The sequence below is a fragment of the Nerophis ophidion genome, linkage group LG12 (assembly GCF_033978795.1).
Source record: "Nerophis ophidion isolate RoL-2023_Sa linkage group LG12, RoL_Noph_v1.0, whole genome shotgun sequence".
In the NCBI taxonomy this organism is placed as follows: domain Eukaryota; kingdom Metazoa; phylum Chordata; class Actinopteri; order Syngnathiformes; family Syngnathidae; genus Nerophis; species Nerophis ophidion.
In genome coordinates, this window is record NC_084622.1 from 42,499,563 (window position 1) to 42,525,610 (window position 26,048).

At 39.5% G+C, this 26,048-nt stretch overlaps 1 protein-coding gene and 1 long non-coding RNA gene across 7 annotated transcripts in view; one reads left to right on the forward strand and one right to left on the reverse strand.

Moving 5' to 3' along the window:
• The window catches only part of LOC133563459 (serine/threonine-protein kinase BRSK2-like), a 641,999-nt gene that overhangs the window by 15,281 nt on the left and 600,670 nt on the right, over positions 1-26,048 (reverse strand). For 4 of the 6 annotated variants that reach the window (XM_061917593.1, XM_061917594.1, XM_061917597.1 and 1 more), the window contains exons 18-19: positions 25,080-25,169; positions 1-579 (exon numbers count right to left, since the gene is read on the reverse strand). The exon at positions 1-579 is cut by the window's left edge and continues 1,267 nt beyond it. In XM_061917593.1, the coding sequence (XP_061773577.1) occupies positions 425-579; positions 25,080-25,169 (245 nt within the window). In that variant the 3' untranslated portion in view covers positions 1-424. The remainder of the gene's footprint in view (positions 580-25,079; positions 25,170-26,048) is intronic. The other 2 variants (XM_061917596.1, XM_061917595.1) reach the window with 2 other exon arrangements.
• Positions 3,607-17,990, forward strand: LOC133563461 (uncharacterized). Its single transcript, XR_009809045.1, has 2 exons — positions 3,607-5,176; positions 16,269-17,990. It is a non-coding gene; the product is annotated as an uncharacterized LOC133563461 (long non-coding RNA).

Here is a 26,048-nt window from a genome sequence, read left to right on the forward strand (position 1 = left end):
TAGTTGGTAAGACATCCCACATCGTTGTGTGCATATGTTGGACAAAATGCTCCTCGAGGCAAAGGCGCCTGTTTTTTTGGGGGGGGGCGGGTGCAAGAGTATCGGGAAGGGGGGGGGGACACACCAAAGGTATTTTCATCTACTTCTACAGTCGGGGTGAAAAGGAGAGGTTGACGATGAAGGTAGACGTCCGTTTCCATGGTAACCCAAAGCTCAAAAAGCAAGGTCTCTCATGGCCTTGGGGGGGGGGGGGGAGGACGGTGAAGCAGGGACAGAGCGGGGATGGAACTTAATAGGTTTTCTGGATAAGTCCTGGTGTGAGAAAGGTGGAGGTTAGCACAAGGTTGAACAGCAGGTGAGCACAAAGACGAGATGGAGGTGTCGGGGGGGGGGGGGAGGAGGAAGGGTGGAGACGAGAGAGAGCTCAGTCAAAAGTGTGTTCCTGCAGGGACAACTTGACTCGGTCTCTGCACACCAGAGGACTTTTGCTGCTATTGTTCTCCTGCTCCCGCCGCCTGGCGTGCACGGGCGAGGGCGAGGGGCAGCGCTTGCAGGCGAGCACCTGTCCGTTCTTCTCGTCTGAAAAGAGTTGTGTAATTACGTCAAAGAGGTTACTGAGGGGGCCGCCTACAAACTGCGCGGGTGGGAGGAAGAAGAAGAAGAAGAGAAGAAAGGAATGAACCACGGAGTAGACAGCAAGCAGAGATGACACGCGGGGATAATAAAACAATATGGCCGCGAATCAATGATTTGTGTTAATAACATGTCTATTGACAGTTAGCAAAGACATCGGCGGTTAACTATTTTTTTTTACACAGATTCCTAAAAACAGCAAAGTACTTTGACCAGCGGCGTGGGACGGCGTGGCGCAGTGGGAGAGTGGCCGTGCGCAACCCGAGGGGCCCTGGTTCAAATCCCACCTAGTACCAACCTCGTCACGTCCGTTGTGTCCTGAGCAAGACACTTCACCCTTGCTCCTGATGGGTGCTTGTTGGCGCCTTGCATGGCAGCTCCCTCCATCAGTGTGTGAATGTGTGTGTGAATGGGTAAATGTGGAAGTAGTGTCAAAGCGCTTTGAGTACCTTGAAGGTAGAAAAGCGCTATACAAGTACAACCCATTTATTTATTTATTTATCATTGCTTTAGTGGGTCCTTCAAAGCAGTGCTGCTCCTTCCAGGATCTGACTTGTGTTTTCCAGCAGATTCTTAAAAAAAAACTGCCGACCTGAATGGTATTCTCGCACGAGCTCCGGAAAAACAACATTGTTACTGGCGGGGTCGCTGACTGATTTTTTCTAAAAATGGCAACATTCTCGTGTTGTTTAAAGGCCTACTGAAACCCACTACTAGCCACCACAGTCTGATAGTTTATATATCAATGATGAAATATTAACATTGCAACACATGCCAATACGGCCTTTTTAGTTTACTAAGTCCCGGGAGTTTCTTGTTGAAAACGTCGCGTTCACGTCACAGGCTGTTAGGAAATATGAGCGCTGCACACACACACAGCTGAAAGTCGTCTGCTCTAACGGCATAATTACACAGTATTCTGGACATCTGTGTTGCTGAATCTTTTGCAATTTGTTCAATTAATATTGGAGAAGTCAAAGTAGAAAGATGGAGTTGGGAAGCTTTAGCCTTCAGCCACACAAACACACGGTGATTCCTTGTTTAAAATTCACGGAGGTGAAACTTTACTATGGATCACAACGAACATGGATCCCGACCGAATGTCAACCAGCAGGTTTCGGTGAGAAAATTGTGGTAAAAAGTCGCTTCTCAGCTGAGCTTGTGCAGCCCATACAGCTGCCGTCGACTTCACTGAGACATTGGCGTCAACACACCCGTGGACACACCCCTCCGACTATCAGGTACTGTTAAACTCACTAAAACACTAGCAACACAATAGAAATATAAGGGATTTCCCAGAATTATCCTAGTAAATGTGTCTAAAAACATCGGAATCCGTCCCAATGCAATCGCATTTAAATAAATAAAAAAAAATTCTAGTCCGTCGCTATCAATATCCTCAAACATGAATCTTTCATCCTTGCTCAAATTAATGGGGAAATTGTCGTTTTCTCGGTCCAAATAGCTGTTTTTGTTGGAGGCTCCCATTATAAACAATGTGAAGATGTGAGGAATCCATGAATTGATTAACGTGGACCCCGACTTAAACAAGTTGAAAAACTTATTCGGGTGTTACCATTTAGTGGTCAATTGTACGGAATATGTACTGTTCTGTGCAATCTACTAATAAAAGTATCAATCAATCAATCAGTCAGGAGCCATCATGTGACGTCATCGTCTGCGACTTCCAGTAGAGGCAGGGCTTTTGTGTTAGCAAGCAAAAGTTGCGAACTTTATCGTGGATGTTCTTTACTAAATCCATCCATCCATTTTCTACCGCTTATTCCCTTTTGGGGTTGCGGGGGGCGCTGGCGCCTATCTCAGCTACAATCGGGCGGAAGGCGGGGTACACCCTGGACAAGTCGCTACGTCATCGCAGGGCCAACACAGATAGACAGACAACATTCACACTCATATTCACACACTAGGGCCAATTTAGTGTTGCCAATCAACCTATCCCCAGGTGCATGTCTTTAGAAGTGGGAGGAAGCCGGAGTAAAAATATGGCAATATCGCGAAATGATCAAGTATGAACCATAGAATGGACCTGCTATCCCCGTTTAAATAAGAAAATCTCATTTCAGTAAGCCTTTAAAAGGTCTGTCACGAATGTTTTTAAAGTAGGTTCTTAAAAATAGCAACATTCCTGTCATGGAGGATATTTGACTTGTTTACTCAACATATTCTTAAAAACAACAGTATTAGCCTGTGAACATTATTGTTCCTCTCAAAGGATCTTTGAGCCATGTTTTTTCAACATATTTTTTTCAAACAGCAGAATTTGCCTGTTATATACAGCGGGGCAAAAAAGTATTTAGTCAGCCAGCGATTGTGCAAGTTCTCCCACTTCAAATGATGACAGAGGTCTGTAATTTTCATCATAGGTACACTTCAACTGTGAGAGACAGAATGTGAAAAAAAAATCCAGGAATTCACATTGTAGGAATTTTAAAGAATTTATTTGTAAATTATGGTGGAAAATAAGTATTTGGTCAATCATTCAAAGCTCTCACTGATGGAAGGAGGTTTTAGCTCAAAATCTCACGATACATGGCCCCATTCATTCTTTCCTTAACACGGATCAATCGTCCTGTCCCCTTAGCAGAAAAACAGCCCCAAAGCAGGATGTTTCCACCCCCATGCTTCACAGTAGGTATGGTGTTCTTGGGATGCAACTCAGTATTTGTTCTTCCTCCAAACACGACGAGTTGAGTTTATACCAAAAAGTTGTAATTTGGTTTCATCTGACCACATGACATTCTCCCAATCCTCTGCTGTATCATCCATGTATCCATTTTGGTATAAACTCAACTCGTCTTGTTTGGAGGAAGATGAGCCTATCTCAGCTGCTTTCGGGCGGAAGGCGATGTACACCCTGGATAAGTCGCCACCTCATCACAGTGTGAAATACATATTTGTTTTATTTACAATATGGTATTTGTGGCGAAGTGTTTATTCCGATTTTTTTTTTCGGCCCTTGAAGGGGACGTGGAACCGTGTGTCGAGAAAGACGAGACAAGCGGGATGCTCGAGAGACAGTGATAGTTAAAGTTCTTGGTTTTAGAATTTACAGCCAAGTTTTGTGCCATGGTTTTTTGATAAGAGAGACCATTCGGAGTGGGTGATTAGTGTGAAAAGACAGTAGTTCAAAAGTGGAGCCGTGGACTGTGCGTTTGGCGCTAACGACTAGCATATCGAGCTTGAAGCAAAACAACCTGCCTAAAAGACTACGCTGGATGTCGCCCACACGGGGGGAATCACGGAGCTCGCAGTGTATCGTGTCCGAACTGGACAATGAGACAGACGGACACCAGATAGCACTCTGAGTGGGTACGTGGGAGACGGAGAAGAGAGGTTTTGGACCGGAAGGTACCACGCACCTGCTCCGCCTTTGAAGTCAGGCTGAAACCTGGGAGCTTTGTTGACACCAGTGTTAATTTTGTTGACGAAAAATTTTCGTCATAGTTATTCGTCAACGACCTTTTTTTTCTGACTAAAACGAGACAATAACTAAATAACAAATAATTTACGTGGACTAAAACGATGACGAGGTGTATTGACATATTCGTCAACGAATAAAAACGAGACGAAAATGTCTGCCAGAGACGAGATCCAATCGGAACTCATTTCGTTAAGAAGAGGCGGGAGGAGTTGGGAAGAGAACCAATCAGAGCGACGTGGTAAGGAAGTTACGTAAACGTAGTTTGCGTTTGAGACTGACCCGGGAATGCGCTGCAGAAGACAACATGTCAACGCCGGGGAGGAAGAGGAGAGAGGACATATGGGGACATTTTATATTTGACGTCAAAGATAACAAGACGTAGTGTAAGAAATGCAGCGCGAGGATTACGGGGAAAAACACAACAAACTTGAAGCAACATTTACAGTCGAATCACCCCCAAATCCACACACAGGTAAGCATTTTCCACAACATACAACTCACTCGACGTTATCCCGTGTATTACACGGCTTACTCGTGAAATACTAAATTTGAGACATGATTTTCATCAAAATACGACTTGTATCGGTGATTTTTCCGCTGTTTTGCTCTGACTTTCAGTAATTGAAGGGAAAGTTTACATATCTTTAGTCGACTAAATCTACTGTAGTTTTCGTCGACTATAATCTTATATTTCGTCAACTAAAACTAAAACAATTTAAATAACTAAATTATGACTAAAACCAAATTACATTTTAGTCAAAAGACTATGACTAAAACTAAATCAAATGTTGCTGTCAAAATTAACACTGCTGGACACAAGGTACCTTTCTTTGTTTTATTCTGCTCGAAGAGTGACGCGACCGATAAGTTTTTAGTGCCATTAATTGATTAACGTGGACCCCGACCTAAACAAGTTGAAAAACTTATTCGGGTGTTACCATTTAGTGTTCAATTGTACGGAATATGTACTGAACTGTGCAATCTACTAATAAACGTATCAATCAATCAATCAATAAGAAATGCAGCGCGAGGATTACGGGGAAAAACACAACAAACTTGAAGCGACATTTACAGTCGAATCACCCCCAAATCCACACACAGGTAAGCATTTTCCACAACATACAACTCACTCGACGTTATCCCGTTTATTACACGGCTTACTCGTGAAATACTAAATTTGAGAAACGATTTTCATCAAAATACGACTTGTATCGGTGATTTTTCCGCTGTTTTGCTCTGACTTTCAGTAATTGAAGGGAAAGTTTACATATTACCCTTTAGTCGACTAAATCTACTGTAGTTTTCGTCGACTAAAACTAAAACAATTTAAATAACTAAATTATAACTAAAACTAAATTACATTTTAGCCAAAAGACTATGACTAAAACTAAATCAAATGTTGCTGTCAAAATTAACAATGCTGGACACAAGGTACCTTTCTTTGTTTTATTCTGCTCGAAGAGTGACGCGACAGATAAGTTTTTAGTGCCATTAATTGATTAACGTGGACCCAGACCTAAACAAGTTGAAAAACTTATTCGGGTGTTACCATTTAGTGTTCAATTGTACGGAATATGTACTGAACTGTGCAATCTACTAATAAACGTATCAATCAATCAATCAATAAGAAATGCAGCGCGAGGATTACGGGGAAAAACACAACAAACTTGAAGCGACATTTACAGTCGAATCACCCCAAAATCCACACACAGGCAAGCATTTTCCACAACATACAACTCACTCGACGTTATCCCGTTTATTACACGGCTTACTCGTGAAATACTAAATTTGAGACATGATTTTCATCAAAATACGACTTGTATCGGTGATTTTTCCGCTGTTTTGCTCTGACTTTCAGTAATTGAAGGGAAAGTTTACATATTACCCTTTAGTCGACTAAATCTACTGTAGTTTTCGTCGACTATAATCTTATATTTCGTCAACTAAAACTAAAACAATTTAAATAACTAAATTACGACTAAAACCAAATTACATTTTAGTCAAAAGACTATGACTAAAACTAAATCAAATGTTGCTGTCAAAATTAACACTGCTGGACACAAGGTACCTTTCTTTGTTTTATTCTGCTCGAAGAGTGACGCGACCGATAAGTTTTTAGTGCCATTAATTGATTAACGTGGACCCCGACCTAAACAAGTTGAAAAACTTATTCGGGTGTTACCATTTAGTGTTCAATTGTACGGAATATGTACTGAACTGTGCAATCTACTAATAAACGTATCAATCAATCAATCAATCAATAAGAAATGCAGCGCGAGGATTACGGGGAAAAACACAACAAACTTGAAGCGACATTTACAGTCGAATCACCCCAAAATCCACACACAGGTAAGCATTTTCCACAACATACAACTCACTCGACGTTATCCCGTTTATTACACGGCTTACTCGTGAAATACTAAATTTGAGACACGATTTTCATCAAAATACGACTTGTATCGGTGATTTTTCCGCTGTTTTGCTCTGACTTTCAGTAATTGAAGGGAAAGTTTACATATTACCCTTTAGTCGACTAAATCTACTGTAGTTTTCGTCGACTAAAACTAAAACAATTTAAATAACTAAATTATAACTAAAACTAAATTACATTTTAGTCAAAAGACTATGACTAAAACTAAATCAAATGTTGCTGTCAAAATTAACACTGCTGGACACAAGGTACCTTTCTTTGTTTTATTCTGCTCGAAGAGTGACGCGACCGATAAGTTTTTAGTGCCATTAATTGATTAACGTGGACCCCGACCTAAACAAGTTGAAAAACTTATTCGGGTGTTACCATTTAGTGGTCAATTGTACGGAATATGTACTGAACTGTGCAATCTACTAATAAACGTATCAATCAATCAATCAATAAGAAATGCAGCGCGAGGATTACGGGGAAAAACACAACAAACTTGAAGCGACATTTACAGTCGAATCACCCCAAAATCCACACACAGGTAAGCATTTTCCACAACATACAACTCACTCGACGTTATCCCGTTTATTACACGGCTTACTCGTGAAATACTAAATTTGAGACACGATTTTCATCAAAATACGACTTGTATCGGGGATTTTTCCGCTGTTTTGCTCCGACTTTCAGTAATTGAAGGGAAAGTTTACATATTACCCTTTAGTCGACTAAATCTACTGTAGTTTTCGTCGACTATAATCTTATATTTCGTCAACTAAAACTAAAACAATTTATATAACTAAATTATGACTAAAACCAAATTACATTTTAGTCAAAAGACTATGACATAAACTAAATCAAATGTTGCTGTCAAAATTAACACTGCTGGACACAAGGTACCTTTATTTGTTTTATTCTGCTCGAAGAGTGACGCGACCGATAAGTTTTTAGTGCCATTAATTGATTAACGTGGACCCCGACCTAAACAAGTTGAAAAACTTATTCGGGTGTTACCATTTAGTGTTCAATTGTACGGAATATGTACTGAACTGTGCAATCTACTAATAAACGTATCAATCAATCAATCAATAAGAAATGCAGCGCGAGGATTACGGGGAAAAACACAACAAACTTGAAGCGACATTTACAGTCGAATCACCCCAAAATCCACACACAGGTAAGCATTTTCCACAACATACAACTCACTCGACGTTATCCCGTTTATTACACGGCTTACTCGTGAAATACTAAATTTGAGACATGATTTTCATCAAAATACGACTTGTATCGGTGATTTTTCCGCTGTTTTGCTCTGACTTTCAGTAATTGAAGGTAAAGTTTACATATTACCCTTTAGTCGACTAAATCTACTGTAGTTTTCGTCGACTATAATCTTATATTTCGTCAACTAAAACTAAAACAATTTAAATAACTAAATTATGACTAAAACCAAATTACATTTTAGTCAAAAGACTATGACTAAAACTAAATCAAATGTTGCTGTCAAAATTAACACTGCTGGACACAAGGTACCTTTCTTTGTTTTATTCTGCTCGAAGAGTGACGCGACCGATAAGTTTTTAGTGCCATTAATTGATTAACGTGGACCCCGACCTAAACAAGTTGAAAAACTTATTCGGGTGTTACCATTTAGTGTTCAATTGTACGGAATATGTACTGAACTGTGCAATCTACTAATAAACGTATCAATCAATCAATCAATCAATAAGAAATGCAGCGCGAGGATTACGGGGAAAAACACAACAAACTTGAAGCGACATTTACAGTCGAATCACCCCAAAATCCACACACAGGTAAGCATTTTCCACAACATACAACTCACTCGACGTTATCCCGTTTATTACACGGCTTACTCGTGAAATACTAAATTTGAGACACGATTTTCATCAAAATACGACTTGTATCGGTGATTTTTCCGCTGTTTTGCTCTGACTTTCAGTAATTGAAGGGAAAGTTTACATATTACCCTTTAGTCGACTAAATCTACTGTAGTTTTCGTCGACTAAAACTAAAACAATTTAAATAACTAAATTATAACTAAAACTAAATTACATTTTAGTCAAAAGACTATGACTAAAACTAAATCAAATGTTGCTGTCAAAATTAACACTGCTGGACACAAGGTACCTTTCTTTGTTTTATTCTGCTCGAAGAGTGACGCGACCGATAAGTTTTTAGTGCCATTAATTGATTAACGTGGACCCCGACCTAAACAAGTTGAAAAACTTATTCGGGTGTTACCATTTAGTGGTCAATTGTACGGAATATGTACTGAACTGTGCAATCTACTAATAAACGTATCAATCAATCAATCAATAAGAAATGCAGCGCGAGGATTACGGGGAAAAACACAACAAACTTGAAGCGACATTTACAGTCGAATCACCCCAAAATCCACACACAGGTAAGCATTTTCCACAACATACAACTCACTCGACGTTATCCCGTTTATTACACGGCTTACTCGTGAAATACTAAATTTGAGACACGATTTTCATCAAAATACGACTTGTATCGGGGATTTTTCCGCTGTTTTGCTCCGACTTTCAGTAATTGAAGGGAAAGTTTACATATTACCCTTTAGTCGACTAAATCTACTGTAGTTTTCGTCGACTATAATCTTATATTTCGTCAACTAAAACTAAAACAATTTATATAACTAAATTATGACTAAAACCAAATTACATTTTAGTCAAAAGACTATGACATAAACTAAATCAAATGTTGCTGTCAAAATTAACACTGCTGGACACAAGGTACCTTTATTTGTTTTATTCTGCTCGAAGAGTGACGCGACCGATAAGTTTTTAGTGCCATTAATTGATTAACGTGGACCCCGACCTAAACAAGTTGAAAAACTTATTCGGGTGTTACCATTTAGTGTTCAATTGTACGGAATATGTACTGAACTGTGCAATCTACTAATAAACGTATCAATCAATCAATCAATAAGAAATGCAGCGCGAGGATTACGGGGAAAAACACAACAAACTTGAAGCGACATTTACAGTCGAATCACCCCAAAATCCACACACAGGTAAGCATTTTCCACAACATACAACTCACTCGACGTTATCCCGTTTATTACACGGCTTACTCGTGAAATACTAAATTTGAGACATGATTTTCATCAAAATACGACTTGTATCGGTGATTTTTCCGCTGTTTTGCTCTGACTTTCAGTAATTGAAGGTAAAGTTTACATATTACCCTTTAGTCGACTAAATCTACTGTAGTTTTCGTCGACTATAATCTTATATTTCGTCAACTAAAACTAAAACAATTTAAATAACTAAATTATGACTAAAACCAAATTACATTTTAGTCAAAAGACTATGACTAAAACTAAATCAAATGTTGCTGTCAAAATTAACACTGCTGGACACAAGGTACCTTTCTTTGTTTTATTCTGCTCGAAGAGTGACGCGACCGATAAGTTTTTAGTGCCATTAATTGATTAACGTGGACCCCGACCTAAACAAGTTGAAAAACTTATTCGGGTGTTACCATTTAGTGTTCAATTGTACGGAATATGTACTGAACTGTGCAATCTACTAATAAACGTATCAATCAATCAATCAATAAGAAATGCAGCGCGAGGATTACGGGGAAAAACACAACAAACTTGAAGCGACATTTACAGTCGAATCACCCCAAAATCCACACACAGGTAAGCATTTTCCACAACATACAACTCACTCGACGTTATCCCGTTTATTACACGGCTTACTCGTGAAATACTAAATTTGAGACATGATTTTCATCAAAATACGACTTGTATCGGTGATTTTTCCGCTGTTTTGCTCTGACTTTCAGTAATTGAAGGGAAAGTTTACATACAGTATTACCCTTTAGTCGACTAAATCTACTGTAGTTTTCGTCGACTATAATCTTATATTTCGTCAACTAAAACTAAAACAATTTAAATAACTAAATTATGACTAAAACCAAATTACATTTTAGTCAAAAGACTATGACTAAAACTAAATCAAATGTTGCTGTCAAAATTAACACTGCTGGACACAAGGTACCTTTCTTTGTTTTATTCTGCTCGAAGAGTGACGCGACCGATAAGTTTTTAGTGCCATTAATTGATTAACGTGGACCCCGACCTAAACAAGTTGAAAAACTTATTCGGGTGTTACCATTTAGTGTTCAATTGTACGGAATATGTACTGAACTGTGCAATCTACTAATAAACGTATCAATCAATCAATCAATAAGAAATGCAGCGCGAGGATTACGTGGAAAAACACAACAAACTTGAAGCGACATTTACAGTCGAATCACCCCGAAATCCACACACAGGTAAGCATTTTCCACAACATACAACTCACTCGACGTTATCCCGTTTATTACACGGCTTACTCGTGAAATACTAAATTTGAGACATGATTTTCATCAAAATACGACTTGTATCGGTGATTTTTCCGCTGTTTTGCTCTGACTTTCAGTAATTGAAGGGAAAGTTTACATATTACCCTTTAGTCGACTAAATCTACTGTAGTTTTCGTCGACTAAAACTAAAACAATTTAAATAACTAAATTATAACTAAAACTAAATTACATTTTAGTCAAAAGACTATGACTAAATCTAAATCAAATGTTGCTGTCAAAATTAACACTGCTGGACACAAGGTACCTTTCTTTGTTTTATTCTGCTCGAAGAGTGACGCGACCGATAAGTTTTTGGTGCCATTAATTGATTAACGTGGACCCCGACCTAAACAAGTTGAAAAACTTATTCGGGTGTTACCATTTAGTGTTCAATTGTACGGAATATGTACTGAACTGTGCAATCTACTAATAAACGTATCAATCAATCAATCAATCAATAAGAAATGCAGCGCGAGGATTACGGGGAAAAACACAACAAACTTGAAGCGACATTTACAGTTGAATCACCCCGAAATCCACACACAGGTAAGCATTTTCCACAACATACAACTCACTCGACGTTATCCCGTTTATTACACGGCTTACTCGTGAAATACTAAATTTGAGACATGATTTTCATCAAAATACGACTTGTATCGGTGATTTTTCTGCTGTTTTGCTCTGACTTTCAGTAATTGAAGGGAAAGTTTACATATTACCCTTTAGTCGACTAAATCTACTGTAGTTTTCGTCGACTAAAACTAAAACAATTTAAATAACTAAATTATAACTAAAACTAAATTACATTTTAGTCAAAAGACTATGACTAAAACTAAATCAAATGTTGCTGTCAAAATTAACACTGCTGGACACAAGGTACCTTTCTTTGTTTTATTCTGCTCGAAGAGTGACGCGACCGATAAGTTTTTAGTGCCATTAATTGATTAACGTGGACCCCGACCTAAACAAGTTGAAAAACTTATTCGGGTGTTACCATTTAGTGGTCAATTGTACGGAATATGTACTGAACTGTGCAATCTACTAATAAACGTATCAATCAATCAATCAATAAGAAATGCAGCGCGAGGATTACGGGGAAAAACACAACAAACTTGAAGCGACATTTACAGTCGAATCACCCCAAAATCCACACACAGGTAAGCATTTTCCACAACATACAACTCACTCGACGTTATCCCGTTTATTACACGGCTTACTCGTGAAATACTAAATTTGAGACACGATTTTCATCAAAATACGACTTGTATCGGTGATTTTTCCGCTGTTTTGCTCTGACTTTCAGTAATTGAAGGGAAAGTTTACATATTACCCTTTAGTCGACTAAATCTACTGTAGTTTTCGTCGACTATAATCTTATATTTCGTCAACTAAAACTAAAACAATTTAAATAACTAAATTATAACTAAAACTAAATTACATTTTAGTCAAAAGAGTATGACTAAATCTAAATCAAATGTTGCTGTCAAAATTAACACTGCTGGACACAAGGTACCTTTCTTTGTTTTATTCTGCTCGAAGAGTGACGCGACCGATAAGTTTTTAGTGCCATTAATTGATTAACGTGGACCCCGACCTAAACAAGTTGAAAAACTTATTCGGGTGTTAGGATTTAGTGGTCAATTGTACGGAATATGTACTGAACTGTGCAATCTACTAATAAACGTATCAATCAATCAATCAATAAGAAATGCAGCGCGAGGATTACGGGGGAAAACACAACAAACTTGAAGCGACATTTACAGTCGAATCACCCCGAAATCCACACACAGGTAAGCATTTTCCACAACATACAACTCACTCGACGTTATCCCGTTTATTACACGGCTTACTCGTGAAATACTAAATTTGAGACATGATTTTCATCAAAATCCGACTTGTATCGGTGATTTTTCCGCTGTTTTGCTCTGACTTTCAGAAATTGAAGGGAAAGTTTACATATTAGTCGAGTAAATCTACTGTAGTTTTCGTCGACTATAATCTTATGAGGTTTCGTCAACTAAAACTAGACTAAAACTAAATTACATTTTAGTCCAAAGACTATGACTAAAACTAAATCAAATTTTGCTGTCAAAATTAACACTGCTGGACACAATTTACCTTTCTTTGTTTTATTCTGCTATAAGAGTGACACGACCGATAAGTTGTTGGTGCCATAAATTGATTAACATGGACCCCGACCTAAACAAGTTGAAAAACGTATTCAGGTGTTACCATTTAATGGTCAATTAAGTTAAAGGCCTACTGAAACCCACTACTAGCGACCACGCAGTCTGATAGTTTATATATCAATGATGAAATATTAACATTGCAACACATGCCAATACGGCCTTTTTAGTTTACTAAATTGCAATTTTAAATTTCCCCGAGTTCGGGGAAGCCATGGAAAACGACTTCCGGACGGCTTCGAAGCGATTCTGGACCACCGTCCACCGCCTCAGGAAGGGGAAGCAGTGCACTATCAACACTGTGTATGGTGCGGATGGTGTTCTGCTGACCTCGACTGCGGATGTTGTGGATAGGTGGAAGGAATACTTCGAAGACCTCCTCAATCCCACCAACACGTCTTCCTATGAGGAAGCAGTGCCTGGGGAATCTGTGGTGGACTCTCCTATTTCTGGGGCTGAGGTCGCTGAGGTAGTTAAAAAGCTCCTCGGTGGCAAGGCCCCAGGGGTGGACGAGATCCGCCCGGAGTTCCTTAAGGCTCTGGATGCTGTGGGGCTGTCTTGGTTGACAAGACTTTGCAGCATCGCGTGGACATCGGGGGCGGTACCTCTGGATTGGCAGACCGGGGTGGTGGTTCCTCTCTTTAAGAAGGGGGACCGGAGGGTGTGTTCCAACTATCGTGGGATCACACTCCTCAGCCTTCCCGGTAAGGTTTATTCAGGTGTACTGGAGAGGAGGCTACGTTGGATAGTCGAACCTCGGATTCAGGAGGAACAGTGTGGTTTTCGTCCTGGTCGTGGAACTGTGGACCAGCTCTATACTCTCGGCAGGGTTCTTGAGGGTGCATGGGAGTTTTCCCAACCAGTCTACATGTGCTTTGTGGACTTGGAGAAGGCATTCGACCGTGTCCCTCGGGAAGTCCTGTGGGGAGTGCTCAGAGAGTATGGGGTATCGGACTGTCTTATTGTGGCGGTCCGTTCCCTGTACGATCAGTGCCAGAGCTTGGTCCGCATTGCCGGCAGTAAGTCGAACACATTTCCAGTGAGGGTTGGACTCCGCCAAGGCTGTCCTTTGTCACCGATTCTGTTCCTAACTTTTATGGACAGAATTTCTAGGCGCAGTCAAGGCGTTGAGGGGTTCCGGTTTGGTAACTGCAGGATTAGGTCTCTGCTTTTTGCAGATGATGTGGTCCTGATGGCTTCATCTGACCGGGATCTTCAGCTCTCGCTGGATCGGTTCGCAGCCGAGTGTGAAGCGACCGGAATGAGAATCAGCACCTCCAAGTCCGAGTCCATGGTTCTCGCCCGGAAAAGGGTGGAGGGCCATCTCCGGGTTGGGGAGGAGACCCTGCCCCAAGTGGAGGAGTTCAAGTACCTAGGAGTCTTGTTCACGAGTGGGGGAAGAGTGGATCGTGAGATCAACAGGCGGATCGGTGCGGCGTCTTCAGTAATGCGGACGTTGTATCGATCCGTTGTGGTGAAGAAGGAGCTGAGCCGGAAGGCAAAGCTCTCAATTTACCGGTCGATCTACGTTCCCATCCTCACTTATGGTCATGAGCTTTGGGTCATGACCGAAAGGATAAGATCACGGGTACAAGCGGCCGAAATGAGTTTCCTCCGCCGTGTGGCGGGGCTCTCCCTTAGAGATAGGGTGAGAAGCTCAGCCATCCGGGAGGGACTCAAAGTAAAGCCGCTGCTCCTTCACATCGAGAGGAGCCAGATGAGGTGGTTCGGGCATCTGGTCAGGATGCCACCCGAACGCCTCCCTAGGGAGGTGTTTAGGGCACGTCCAACCGGTAGGAGGCCACGGGGAAGACCCAGGACACGTTGGGAAGACTATGTCTCCCGGCTGGCCTGGGAACGCCTCGGGATCCCCCGGGAAGAGCTAGACAAAGTGGCTGGGGAGAGGGAAGTCTGGGTTTCCCTGCTTAGGCTGTTGCCCCCGTGACCCGACCTCGGATAAGCGGAAGATGATGGATGGATGGATGGAATTTCCCGCGAGGTATCCTGTTAAAAACGTCATGGGAAGATGACGCTTGCTTGTGACGTTATTGGTTGGAGCGGACATTTTATCCCAGCACCACTCACGGCTAAAAGTCTTCCGATTTAATTGCATTAATAACACAGTATTTTAGACATCTGTGTTGCTGAATCTTTTGCAATTTGTTCAATTAATAATGGAGACTACAAATAAGAAAGATGTTGGTGGAATGCAGTGCATTGCAGCTGGCTGTAGCAACACAAACAGAGCTGGTGTTTCTTTGTTTGTTGTGAAACTTTATTACGGAACAGAGCAGGCAAGCGAACATGTTTCTCTACCACATGTCAACCGGCAGGTTTCGGTGAGACAATTGTGGTAATAAGTCGGCTCTTACCGGAAACATGAGCGGAGCTTGTGTCGTTCCTCCTGCAGCTGTCAAAGAGGCAGCTGCGACTTTCTTGGCTCCTTACATGGCTTCCCTCAGAGACACTGGCGGTCACCACACCCCTCCGACTTTCAGGTACAACCATATAATCTCACTAAAACACTTGTAACACAATAAGCAGATAAGGGATTTTCCATAATATCCTAGTAAATGTGTCTAATAACATCTGAATCGCTCCTGCCCTCGTCTTTTATTTTTCTTTCTTCTAGTCCTTCACTCTCACTATCCTCATCCACGAATATTTCATCCTCGCTCAAATTAATGGGGAAATTGTCGCTTTCTCGGTCCTAATCGCTCTAGCTGCTGGTGGCTATGATTGTAAACAATGTGAGGACGTGAGGAGCTCTACAACCAGTGACGTCACGCGCACATCGTCTGCTACTTCCGGTAGAGGCAAGGCTTCTTTATTACGACCAAAAGTTGCAAACTTTATCGTCGATGTTCTTTACTAAATCCTTTCAGCAAAAATATGGCAATATCGAGAAATGATCAAGTATGACACATAGAATGGACCTGCTATCCCCGTTTGAATAAGAAAATCTAATTTCAGTAGGCCTTTAACCAATCTTAGTCTATGAACATTAATTGATGAAGCCTACTCGGAACATTCCATTTGCGATCGATTGAATGCCCTGAGATTCCTCCCAAACCGGATCTTTGACTTGTGTTTTTTTCAACAGATTGTTATAAGCAGCAGAATTCTCCTGTTATTTGACTTGGGTTTTTAGTGTGTCCTTAGAACTAAAAAAACAACCTTTGTGCTCCTCAAGGGTCCTCCAGGTACTCACGACAGAGATTAAGGACACAGTGACGAGGATTGATGAGGCCTTTTGAAAAGACAGAATGCAAATGACTTCCTTTTTCTAACCAGCTTAATTGCAGCTGTTATCTGATGGTAAGGGTGCTGTGGTCAAGTACTGCACTAAGATGTGTTTAAACGTAAACGTCCTTCTCAAGTAGGGTTAGAATATCATCCCTTATTTTTATTGTTTTATTTTAAAAATACTTATATTACTCATGTGTTGATTAGTTTTGGATATGTTAAACATTCAGTAACATCACGTGGTTACATTTGCACAATCCTGCATGTCCCAAAAAGAGTAGGAAGAAGCAGAAATTATTTGTATTATGATTTATTATTTAATCATATCCCTTTTGCTTGTTCACTTTCTGTTTTAATGTTATCGTGTAACAAACAAGTAATAGTCATAGGTTAAGGACGTATGTAGTAGTGAAGCAAAAAAAAAAAGAAAGGGCCAAATGTTAAAATAATAAAATGTAAAGGGGAAAAAATAAATACAGTAAAATTAATTAAAAATAAAACCATTATAAATAAATGACTACAGTGTTTTTCGGGCCATAAGGGGCACAAGATTATAAGGCACACTAGAGGTTCATATTATGATTTTTCCTACGTTTAAAACACTTCCTTGTAGTTTACATAACATGTAATGGTGGTTCTTTAGTCAAAATGTTGCATAGATAACCAGAATAAGCACAACCAGAATTAATAAATATATATAAGGCGCAACGGGTTGTAAGGAGCATTGTTGATTTTCAAGAAAATGAAAGGATTGTTATAAAAATTTTATACATACATATATTTTTTATATATTTCTGTGTGTATGTGTCCGCCTTAATGGATTTGGCACTAATTATTGTGAACTGCCTAACACACAGCGATATGGACATAAATAAATACAGTTCCGCCAGGGCGCTAATTAATTCAAAATCTCTTCTCACTCCTGTGCTTACCAAAGGCATGCGGAAAAAGTAAGCATGCGCTAATTATTTTAAAACCTCTTCTCACTCCGGCACTTACCAAAGGCATGCAGTAAAAATTTGAGTGTGATGTAAGCTTGGACCTTAATGACAGGGGAAGTGTCACTCGTGATGTCACGAGTTTGACCAGCATGCGCTAATTATTTTGCAAAGCGAGTTTGACCCGGCAGTAATTCAAGGCAGGCGCATACTATATACCCTGCTGCAATTCAAGGAAATACGGTGTGTGTGTGTGTGTGTATATGTATATATATATATATATATATATATATATATATATATATATATATATATATATATATGTGTATATGTATATATGTATGTATTTTTTTTTCATTTATTCATTTATTTTAGGCAATGAGATTAAAATAAAAAAGTACAACGTTGACAACACGTAATAATAGAAATGTAAATAATGCAAAAGGTAATGTACAGTATATAAGCATGATTGTCCAGTTTTGCCTTAAAGGAAGTGGGAAGAAGATAATGTATTTAATTCCACCCCCAGTTCTCCATTGAGTGATTATTCCATTGAGTTTGACTATTACTTTGTTTAAGGATTATACAAATGTTGTATCATAGTGGCATTACCAAAGGTAACAGTTATTACACTATAACAATATTTGTATCAACAATGTAGGAAGAATGAACATACCAACAATGGTAATAAGACAACATAGCAACAATGGTAATAGACATCATAGCCATAATGGTAATAGACAACATACCATCAATGGTAATAGACAACATAGCCATAATGGTAATAGATACCATACCAACAATGGTAAGGGACAACATACCAACAATGGTAATAGACAACATAGCCATAATGGTAATGGACAACATACCAACAATGGTAATAGACAACATAGCCATAATGGTAATAGACAACATACCAACAATGGTAATAGACAACATAGCAACAATGGTAATAGACAACATAGCCATAATAGTAATAGATAACATAGCAATAATGGTAATAGACAACACACCAACAATGGTAATAGACAACATAGCAATAATGGTAAGGAAACATTGAGCACATTTTAACACGTTGAGACAGAGTACAACAGCAGGTCAAATTAAAGACCCTCATCTCTATATTTGAACCAGACCCAATGTTTGTATAACAGTTTAAATCGATTAAAAGTTTGGCATTGCTTGTGTTGTAAGTCCAGTTTGTTCCAGAGTTTTACTCATACATGCACACAAAATATTTTGAGTGGTTTGAGCTCTCGGCAGTGAGAAATATCCACAGCCTCTCAAGTTATGAGCCTGCACTAATTTTATAAAAAAACGTAAATTAGACGGCAATAATTTGTTAAATGCTTTATATAAGATTATTGATGTGTTATATTTAACAAGATCATCAAATTTGAGCAACTTTGATTGCACAAACAGATTGTGAGTATGCTCTAAAAGAAAACAACTTTGTTAATGATCCGCACTGCTCTTTTCTGTAATATGAACAGATAATGAATTGTGTTGTATGTATTGCCCCATACTTCAACACAGTATGTAAGGTATGGCAAGTACCAAGGTGCAGTATAGAGTACAGAGTGCATTTTCATTAAGGTATAGTTTTTCTTTGTTTATAATTGCGAGGCTTTTGGAGAGTTTTGTTTTAGTGTGTCTGACATGAGGTTTCCATGATAGTTTACTATCAATTATCACTCTCAAAAATGCATTCTCATTTACGATTTCAATTTGGGTACCATCAATACCTATTTTCTGTTCAGACGTTATATAGCGATTTCCAAACATCACTGTCTTAGTTTTATTTATATTCAAGGATAATTTATTTGTGTCCATCCATTTTTTTTTTTACCATGTTTATTTCTGTTTACTGTATTTATGAGCTCATTATAGTCATCACTACTGTTAGATTGCTGAGCTAAATAAAATATAAAAAAATCATATTTCAGACATGCTTTTTATATCAACCTATGATATAGGAAGAGGAACATGGCAACAAAAAGAGATTATGAAGACTATGTAGAGAAGAGGGTGATTGCTTTCAAAAATGAGCTAGGATAGCAAAATTGGGACATGAGTGCAATGAAAAGATGAAGCATATGGTACATTTCTAAATCGTTCACGAGGCTTTATGACAAACATGATCCATGGAAACAATTCGGTAGGAAACTGAAAAAGAACAATCAACCAAAATGATTAAAAATGTTTGCTATAAGAATACATTTTACAGAGAATTTCTAACACACATCTACAGGGGCAGGGAATAAGTACAAGTATGAAACAAGCTAACTAGCATACTACGAACATGTAGAAAATAATATAACTGTCTATTATTAGACCGGAACAAAAACAATATGAGAGCAACATGGGGCTTCCTTAGCATTCTTAAAAATGGTACTAAGGAGGATTATTCCCAATGCTTCTCAGGTGGGAATGTAAATAATGACAATAAAAGGAAGTAGTTGAAAGTTTCAATTATTACTTTGTAAATATTGGACCAAATTTGGATGAAACGATTCTAGACCGAGTTTCAACTGAGGACTTCAATAACAGCATAGATAGAAATCCCAACTCAATCTTACTCGTCAATATGACACAAAAGGAAATAGTTAAAACTGTGAATAATTGTATATCCAAGACCTCACCTGATTGTAATGGAATTAATATGGAAACGATAAAAATTTCATACAATAAGACGCTGTTTTTCCTACACTTTGCCCCCCGCGGCTTATACAACAAAGCGGCTAATTTATGGATTTTTGTACGTTAGATTAGATAGCACTTTATTTATTCCTTCAGGAGAGTTCCTTCGGGAAAATTAAAATTTTCAGCACAGTTGACGGCCATAATAAAAAACAGTTTACAAAAAAAGCAAATATACTGAAAATGTGTGTTATTGTTTGTGCAAGGGCGCCATTTACAAGTGTCGGTGTTTGTATTATTAACTAGTTTCAGAAATTCCTCAGTAAATTCACTAAGACGTCTCCGTGGAGTTTTTGAGTCTGATGAACTGGCTTCCTCATCTAGTGGGTCCGTGACGATGATTTTTGTTTTGTTTCATCAACTGTTTTACTGCCGTGTTACAGACACCGTTTGGAAACAATTAAGGTATGTAAATAAACAATTACATAACCTTATTGTGTAGATAACTAACCTAGGAGATTTCAGAACCTTTAATGTATATATAACCTATCATTTCACACAGTAATATTCCCAAATACTTTAAAACAATTTGTACTGATTTGGAAGATAGTATACAAACACCAACTTACAAATTAAAAACCTGTTTCTCTACTTTTTACAATTTTCTAAAATTACTGAAAAGCTACTTAATAACAGATTGGACACATTTCTAAACATAAAACACAGATAAACAATAGAGATACATCAATTTCATTAATTTAAATAACAGAAGAGATTACCAATGCAATAGATGGTAAAAGTGTGCAAAAGCAGTGTTTATGGATCTAACTAAAGCATATTACACAATTAATCACAATATTTTATTTAAAATATTAGAACGGTATGGCATCAGAGGGTTTGTCTTGAACTGGATTAGAAGCTACTCAACCAACAGGAAGTTAGGCGAACACATGTCTACAACGCTAAATATATCCTGAGGCGTACCACAGGGATCAATACTGGGACTAAAATTGTTCAATCTTTATATGAAGGACATTTGTAAAGTTACAAAGGACTTAAAGTTAGTACTGTTAGCAGATGACACAACTGTGTTTTGTTCAGGAGAGAACACACAGAAGTTAATACAAATAATAACAGAAGAAATGAAGAGATGGTTTGACAAAAACAGACTACCTTTAAAGGCCTACTGAAACCCACTACTACCGACCACGCAGTCTGATAGTTTATATATCAATGATGAAATTTTAACATTGCAACACATGTTAATACGGCCGGTTTAGTTTACAAAATTGCAATTTAAAATTTCCCGCGAGGTATCCTTTTGAAAACGTCGCGGAATGATGACGCGTGCTTGTGATGTTATTGGTTGGAGCAGACATGTTCTCCCAGCACCACACATGGCTAAAAGTTCTCTCTTTTCATCGCATGATTACACAGTATTTTGGACATCTGTGTTGCTGAATCTTTTGCAATTTGTTCAATTAATAATGGCGACGTCAAAGAAGAATGCTGTTGGTGGAAAGCGGTGGATTGCAGCTGCCTTTAGCACCGAAACACAGTCGGTGTTTCTTTGTTTGTTGTGAAGCTTTAACACAGAGCGGTCAAGCGAACATGTTTCTCTATGTTAACCAGCAAGTTTTTGGATGTGAAAATTGTGATATTAAGTCGACTTATGTGGATTATGCAACCTCATCCTGCAGCTCAAAAAGGCAGCTGTGATCTTGGCTCTTCGGCTTGTCTCAGAGACACTGGCGTTCACCGCAGCCATCCGACTTTCAGGTATGACTTTATAATTTCACTAAAGTACTATTAACACAATAAGCAGATAATGGATTTTCCTGAATTATCCCAGTAAATGTGTCTAATTACATCTGAAACGCTGCCGCTGCAGTGAAAAGCCCTACAACCAGTGACATCACGCGCACATCGTCTGCTACTTCCGGTACAGGCAAGGCTTTTTTATTAGCCACCAAAAGTTGCGAACTTTATTGTCGATGTTTTCCACTAAATCCTTTCAGCAAAAATATGGCAATATCGCGAAATGATCAAGTATGACACATAGAATGGAGCTGCTATCCCTGTTAAATAAGAAAATCAAATTTCAGTAGGCTTTTAAACCTTTGTGAAATGAAAATAATGTTATTCAGTAACAGTGGAGGAGAAAGTCTAACACAAATACAAATAGACGGAGTAGACATTGAAAGAGTAAATTAAAACACATTTTGGGTGTAATAATTGATGATAAAATTAACTGCAAATCTCATATAAAAATATACAACATAAGGTGGCAAGAAACATGCCAATAACAAACACAGCAAAATATGTATTGGACAAAAAAAGTCACTTCACATTCTCTACTCCTTGCTCGTGTTACCATATCTGAGTTATTGTGCAGAAATATGGGGAAATAACTACAAAAGTACACCTCATTCACTAACTATGTTACAAAAAATATCAGTTAGACTAATACATCATGTTGGACATAACATACAAATCACATATCTATTGAATCCAAAATATTGAAATTCAATGATATAGTAAATTTGAAAACAGCTAAAACTATGTACAAAGCAAACTATGACCTGCTACTGAAAGACACCTGCTACTGAAAGAACAATTATTCTCAACAAAAGAGGAAAATATAAGCTTGAATGTTTTTTTAAACATTTGTATGCACAAACAACACTTAAGACCTTTAGCATTTCAGTATGTAGAATTAAAGTATGGAATGGATTAAGTACAGAAATCAAACAAAGCACTAATGTGATTCAGTTTAAGAAACTGTTTAAAGGGGAACATTATCACCAGACCTATGTAAGCGTCAATATATACCTTGATGTTGCAGAAAAAAGACCATATGTTTTTTAACCGATTTCCGAACTCTAAAAGGGTGAATTTGGCGATTTAAACTGCTTTCAAATGATAGCCTGTCAGAGCGATGACTTTTCACCCGTGACGTCACAACAGGAAGCAATCCGCCATTTTCTCAATCTTATTACACACACCAAGTCAAATCAGCTCTGTTATTTTCAGTTTTTTTGACTGTTTTCCCGTACCTTGGAGACATCATGCCTCGTCGGTGTGTTTTCGGAGGGTGTAACAACACGAACAGAGACGGATTCAAGTTGCACCAGTGGCCAAAAGATGCGAAAGTCACTGGTTTGTTCCGCACACTTTACCGACGACAGCTATGCGACAACAGAGATGGCAAGATTGTGTGGATATCCTGCGACACTCAAAGCAGATGCATTTCCAACGATAAAGTCAAAGAAATCCACTGACCCCAACTGAATCTGCCTGACTGCGAGCTATTCAGGGACGACGGCAGTCTCTTCCCGCAGATGAGCGAGGTAAACCCCCTGGATGCCTTGGCTAAGACGTGATTTATGCCACTTCTTTTTCTGTCTCATTTTGTCCACCAAACTTATAAAGTTGTGCATGAATGCACAAAGGTGAGTTTTGTTGATGTTATTGACTTATGTGGAGTGTGCTAATCAGACATATTTGGTCACGGCATGACTGCAAGCTAATCGATGCTAACATGCTATTTAGGCTAGCTGTATGTACATATTGCATCATCCATCCATCCATCTTCTTCCGCTTATCCGAGGTCGGGTCGCGGGGGCAACAGCCTAAGCAGGGAAACCCAGACTTCCCTCTCCCCAGCCACTTCGTCTTGCTCTTCCCGAGGGATCCCGAGGCGTTCCCAGGCCATATTGCCATATTGCATCATTATGCCTCATTTGTAGCTATATTTGCATCCAGCCTTTCCCTCCACCCACATTTAATGCCAAACAAACACATACCAATCGTTGGTTAGAAGGCGATCGTGCCGCCGTCTGTCGTGATATGGCTCAATAGCTTCAGTTTCTTCTTCAATTTTGTTTTCGGTACCTGCCTCCACACTCCAAACATCTGTTTCAATAAATGCGTAATCTGTTGAATCGCTTACGCCGCTGAAATCCGAGTCTGAATCCGAACTACTATCGCTATACCTTTCTGTGCTATCCGCCATGTTTGTTTCTGGTGGTTTCACGCAGTGACATCACAGGATAATGGACGGGTGGATATACTGATCGTGAAAATCAGGCACTTTGAAGCCGTTTTTTTGGGATATTGTGTGATGAGTATAGTTTTGAGAAAAACTTCAAAAAATAAATTAAGTCACTGGGAACTGATTTTTATTGGTTTTAACCCTTCAGAAATTGTGATAATGTTCCGTTCTCAAACTCAAAGTGTTTACAAAGAACGAAGAAGAAATAACTTTAACAAACATTCTGAATTGATTGAAAATGAGATAATCTCATTCAACTCACTGTGTGAATTACGACTTACTTTACTTTTTATTTAGAGTTGTATTATTTGTGCAGTAAATTGTGTACAAATTGAGAACAGAAAGTGAAAAAACAATGATATTAAATACTATGAAAGGGAAAAAAGGGGTAGGAATAAATAAGTTCCGCTTTTTCCTACTCCTCTTTGAACATGTTGAAAAGAAAAAAGTGGAGACTGTGATGCATCATGTTGTAATTTTATCATGTTGCAAAAAAAGTTTACAGAATGTGTTGCACGTATGATCAGAAGCATGACAGAATGAGCACAGGAGGAGGAACAGATCATTTTAATATTAAGAGACTGGCACATAACAGGTCTGCTTTCTGACCAGCAGGGGGAGCTATTGTCATAAATATAACGAGACAAAACAACAGATTGGAATAAAGAAAGATGCAGAGAGTAGAAGAAGAGGAGCTAAAGGTGTCCTTCAGTCGTCAACGCAGGACAGACATTACCCTGACTAACCTCAGCGTAAAGCAACAAACCCCACGTGGAGAAGAAGACGGTCGGCCATCATCATCATCTATCCGGGAGCGGAGCGCATGGCGATGGTGTTGCCATGGCGACGAGCCTCCGACTCGTGGAAGTAGGCGTATGAGTGTGAATCAGCTCCCCGTACCTGACTGTAATCTTCACCGTCTGACTATGTTCTGACCCTGCCAGTGTTTATTTGCGGCGAGGGCGACCATGCAGAGCCAATCGCCTGGCAAGGCCGCGTATTTCGAGTAGAGGAGGCGCAGGCCGGGCGAGGCTATCTAGTCGTGCACATTCAGCTGGAAGAGGGGGGGGATGAGGGGAGGGATGGGGGATGTTTGGTGGAGGAAAGCAGAGAAAATGTTACTCACCAGACAGCTGCTGGACTCCAGGCTGGTCATGTGTGCTTAACAACTGGCTCTGGATGGTCTCCACTACTCGCTTGAAGCGTCGGCTGGGTCCTACACACACGCACACACACACACACAAGGCAGAAGGTTAAGTATGGACAGTTAAGACAGTCTGGGGCAAACAAAAACCACTTTTCTCAAGTTGAGGCAAAACAGTGGAACGTCTACGTATATTTGTGACCTTTATCGCTTTATAAGTGTTCACATCGCGCCGAAAATTTCCTGGCGTACCAACGCTTCACTTTAGGGCCAACTGAAATGAGATTTTCTTATTTAAACGGGGATAGCAGGTCCATTCTATGTGTCATACTTGATCATTTCGCGATATTGCCATATTTTTGCTGAAAGGATTTAATAGAGAACATCCACGATAAAGTTCGCAACTTTTGGTCGCTAATAAAAAAGCCTTGCCTGTACCGGAAGTAGCAGACGATGTGCGCATGACGTCACGGGTTGTGGGGCTCCTTACATCTTCACATTGTTTACAATCTGGAATGCCCTCCCGGTAACAGTTCGAGATGCCACCACAGTAGAAGCATTTAAGTCTCACCTTAAAACTCATTTGTATACTCTAGCCTTTAAATAGACTCCCTTTTTAGACCAGTTGATCTGCTGTTTCTTTTCTTTTTCTTCTATGTCCCACTCTCCCCTGTGGAGGGGGTCCGGTCCGATCCGGTGGCCATGTACTGCTTGCCTGTGTATCGGCTGGGGACATCTCTGCGCTGCTGATCCGCCTCCGCTTGGGATGGTTTCCTGCTGGCTCCGCTCTGAACGGGACTCTCGCTGCTGTGTTGGATCCGCTTTGGACTGGACTCTCGCGACTGTGTTGGATCCATTGTGGATTGAACTTTCACAGTATCATGTTAGACCCGCTCGACATCCATTGCTTTCCTCCTCTCTAAGGTTCTCATAGTCATCATTGTCACCGAC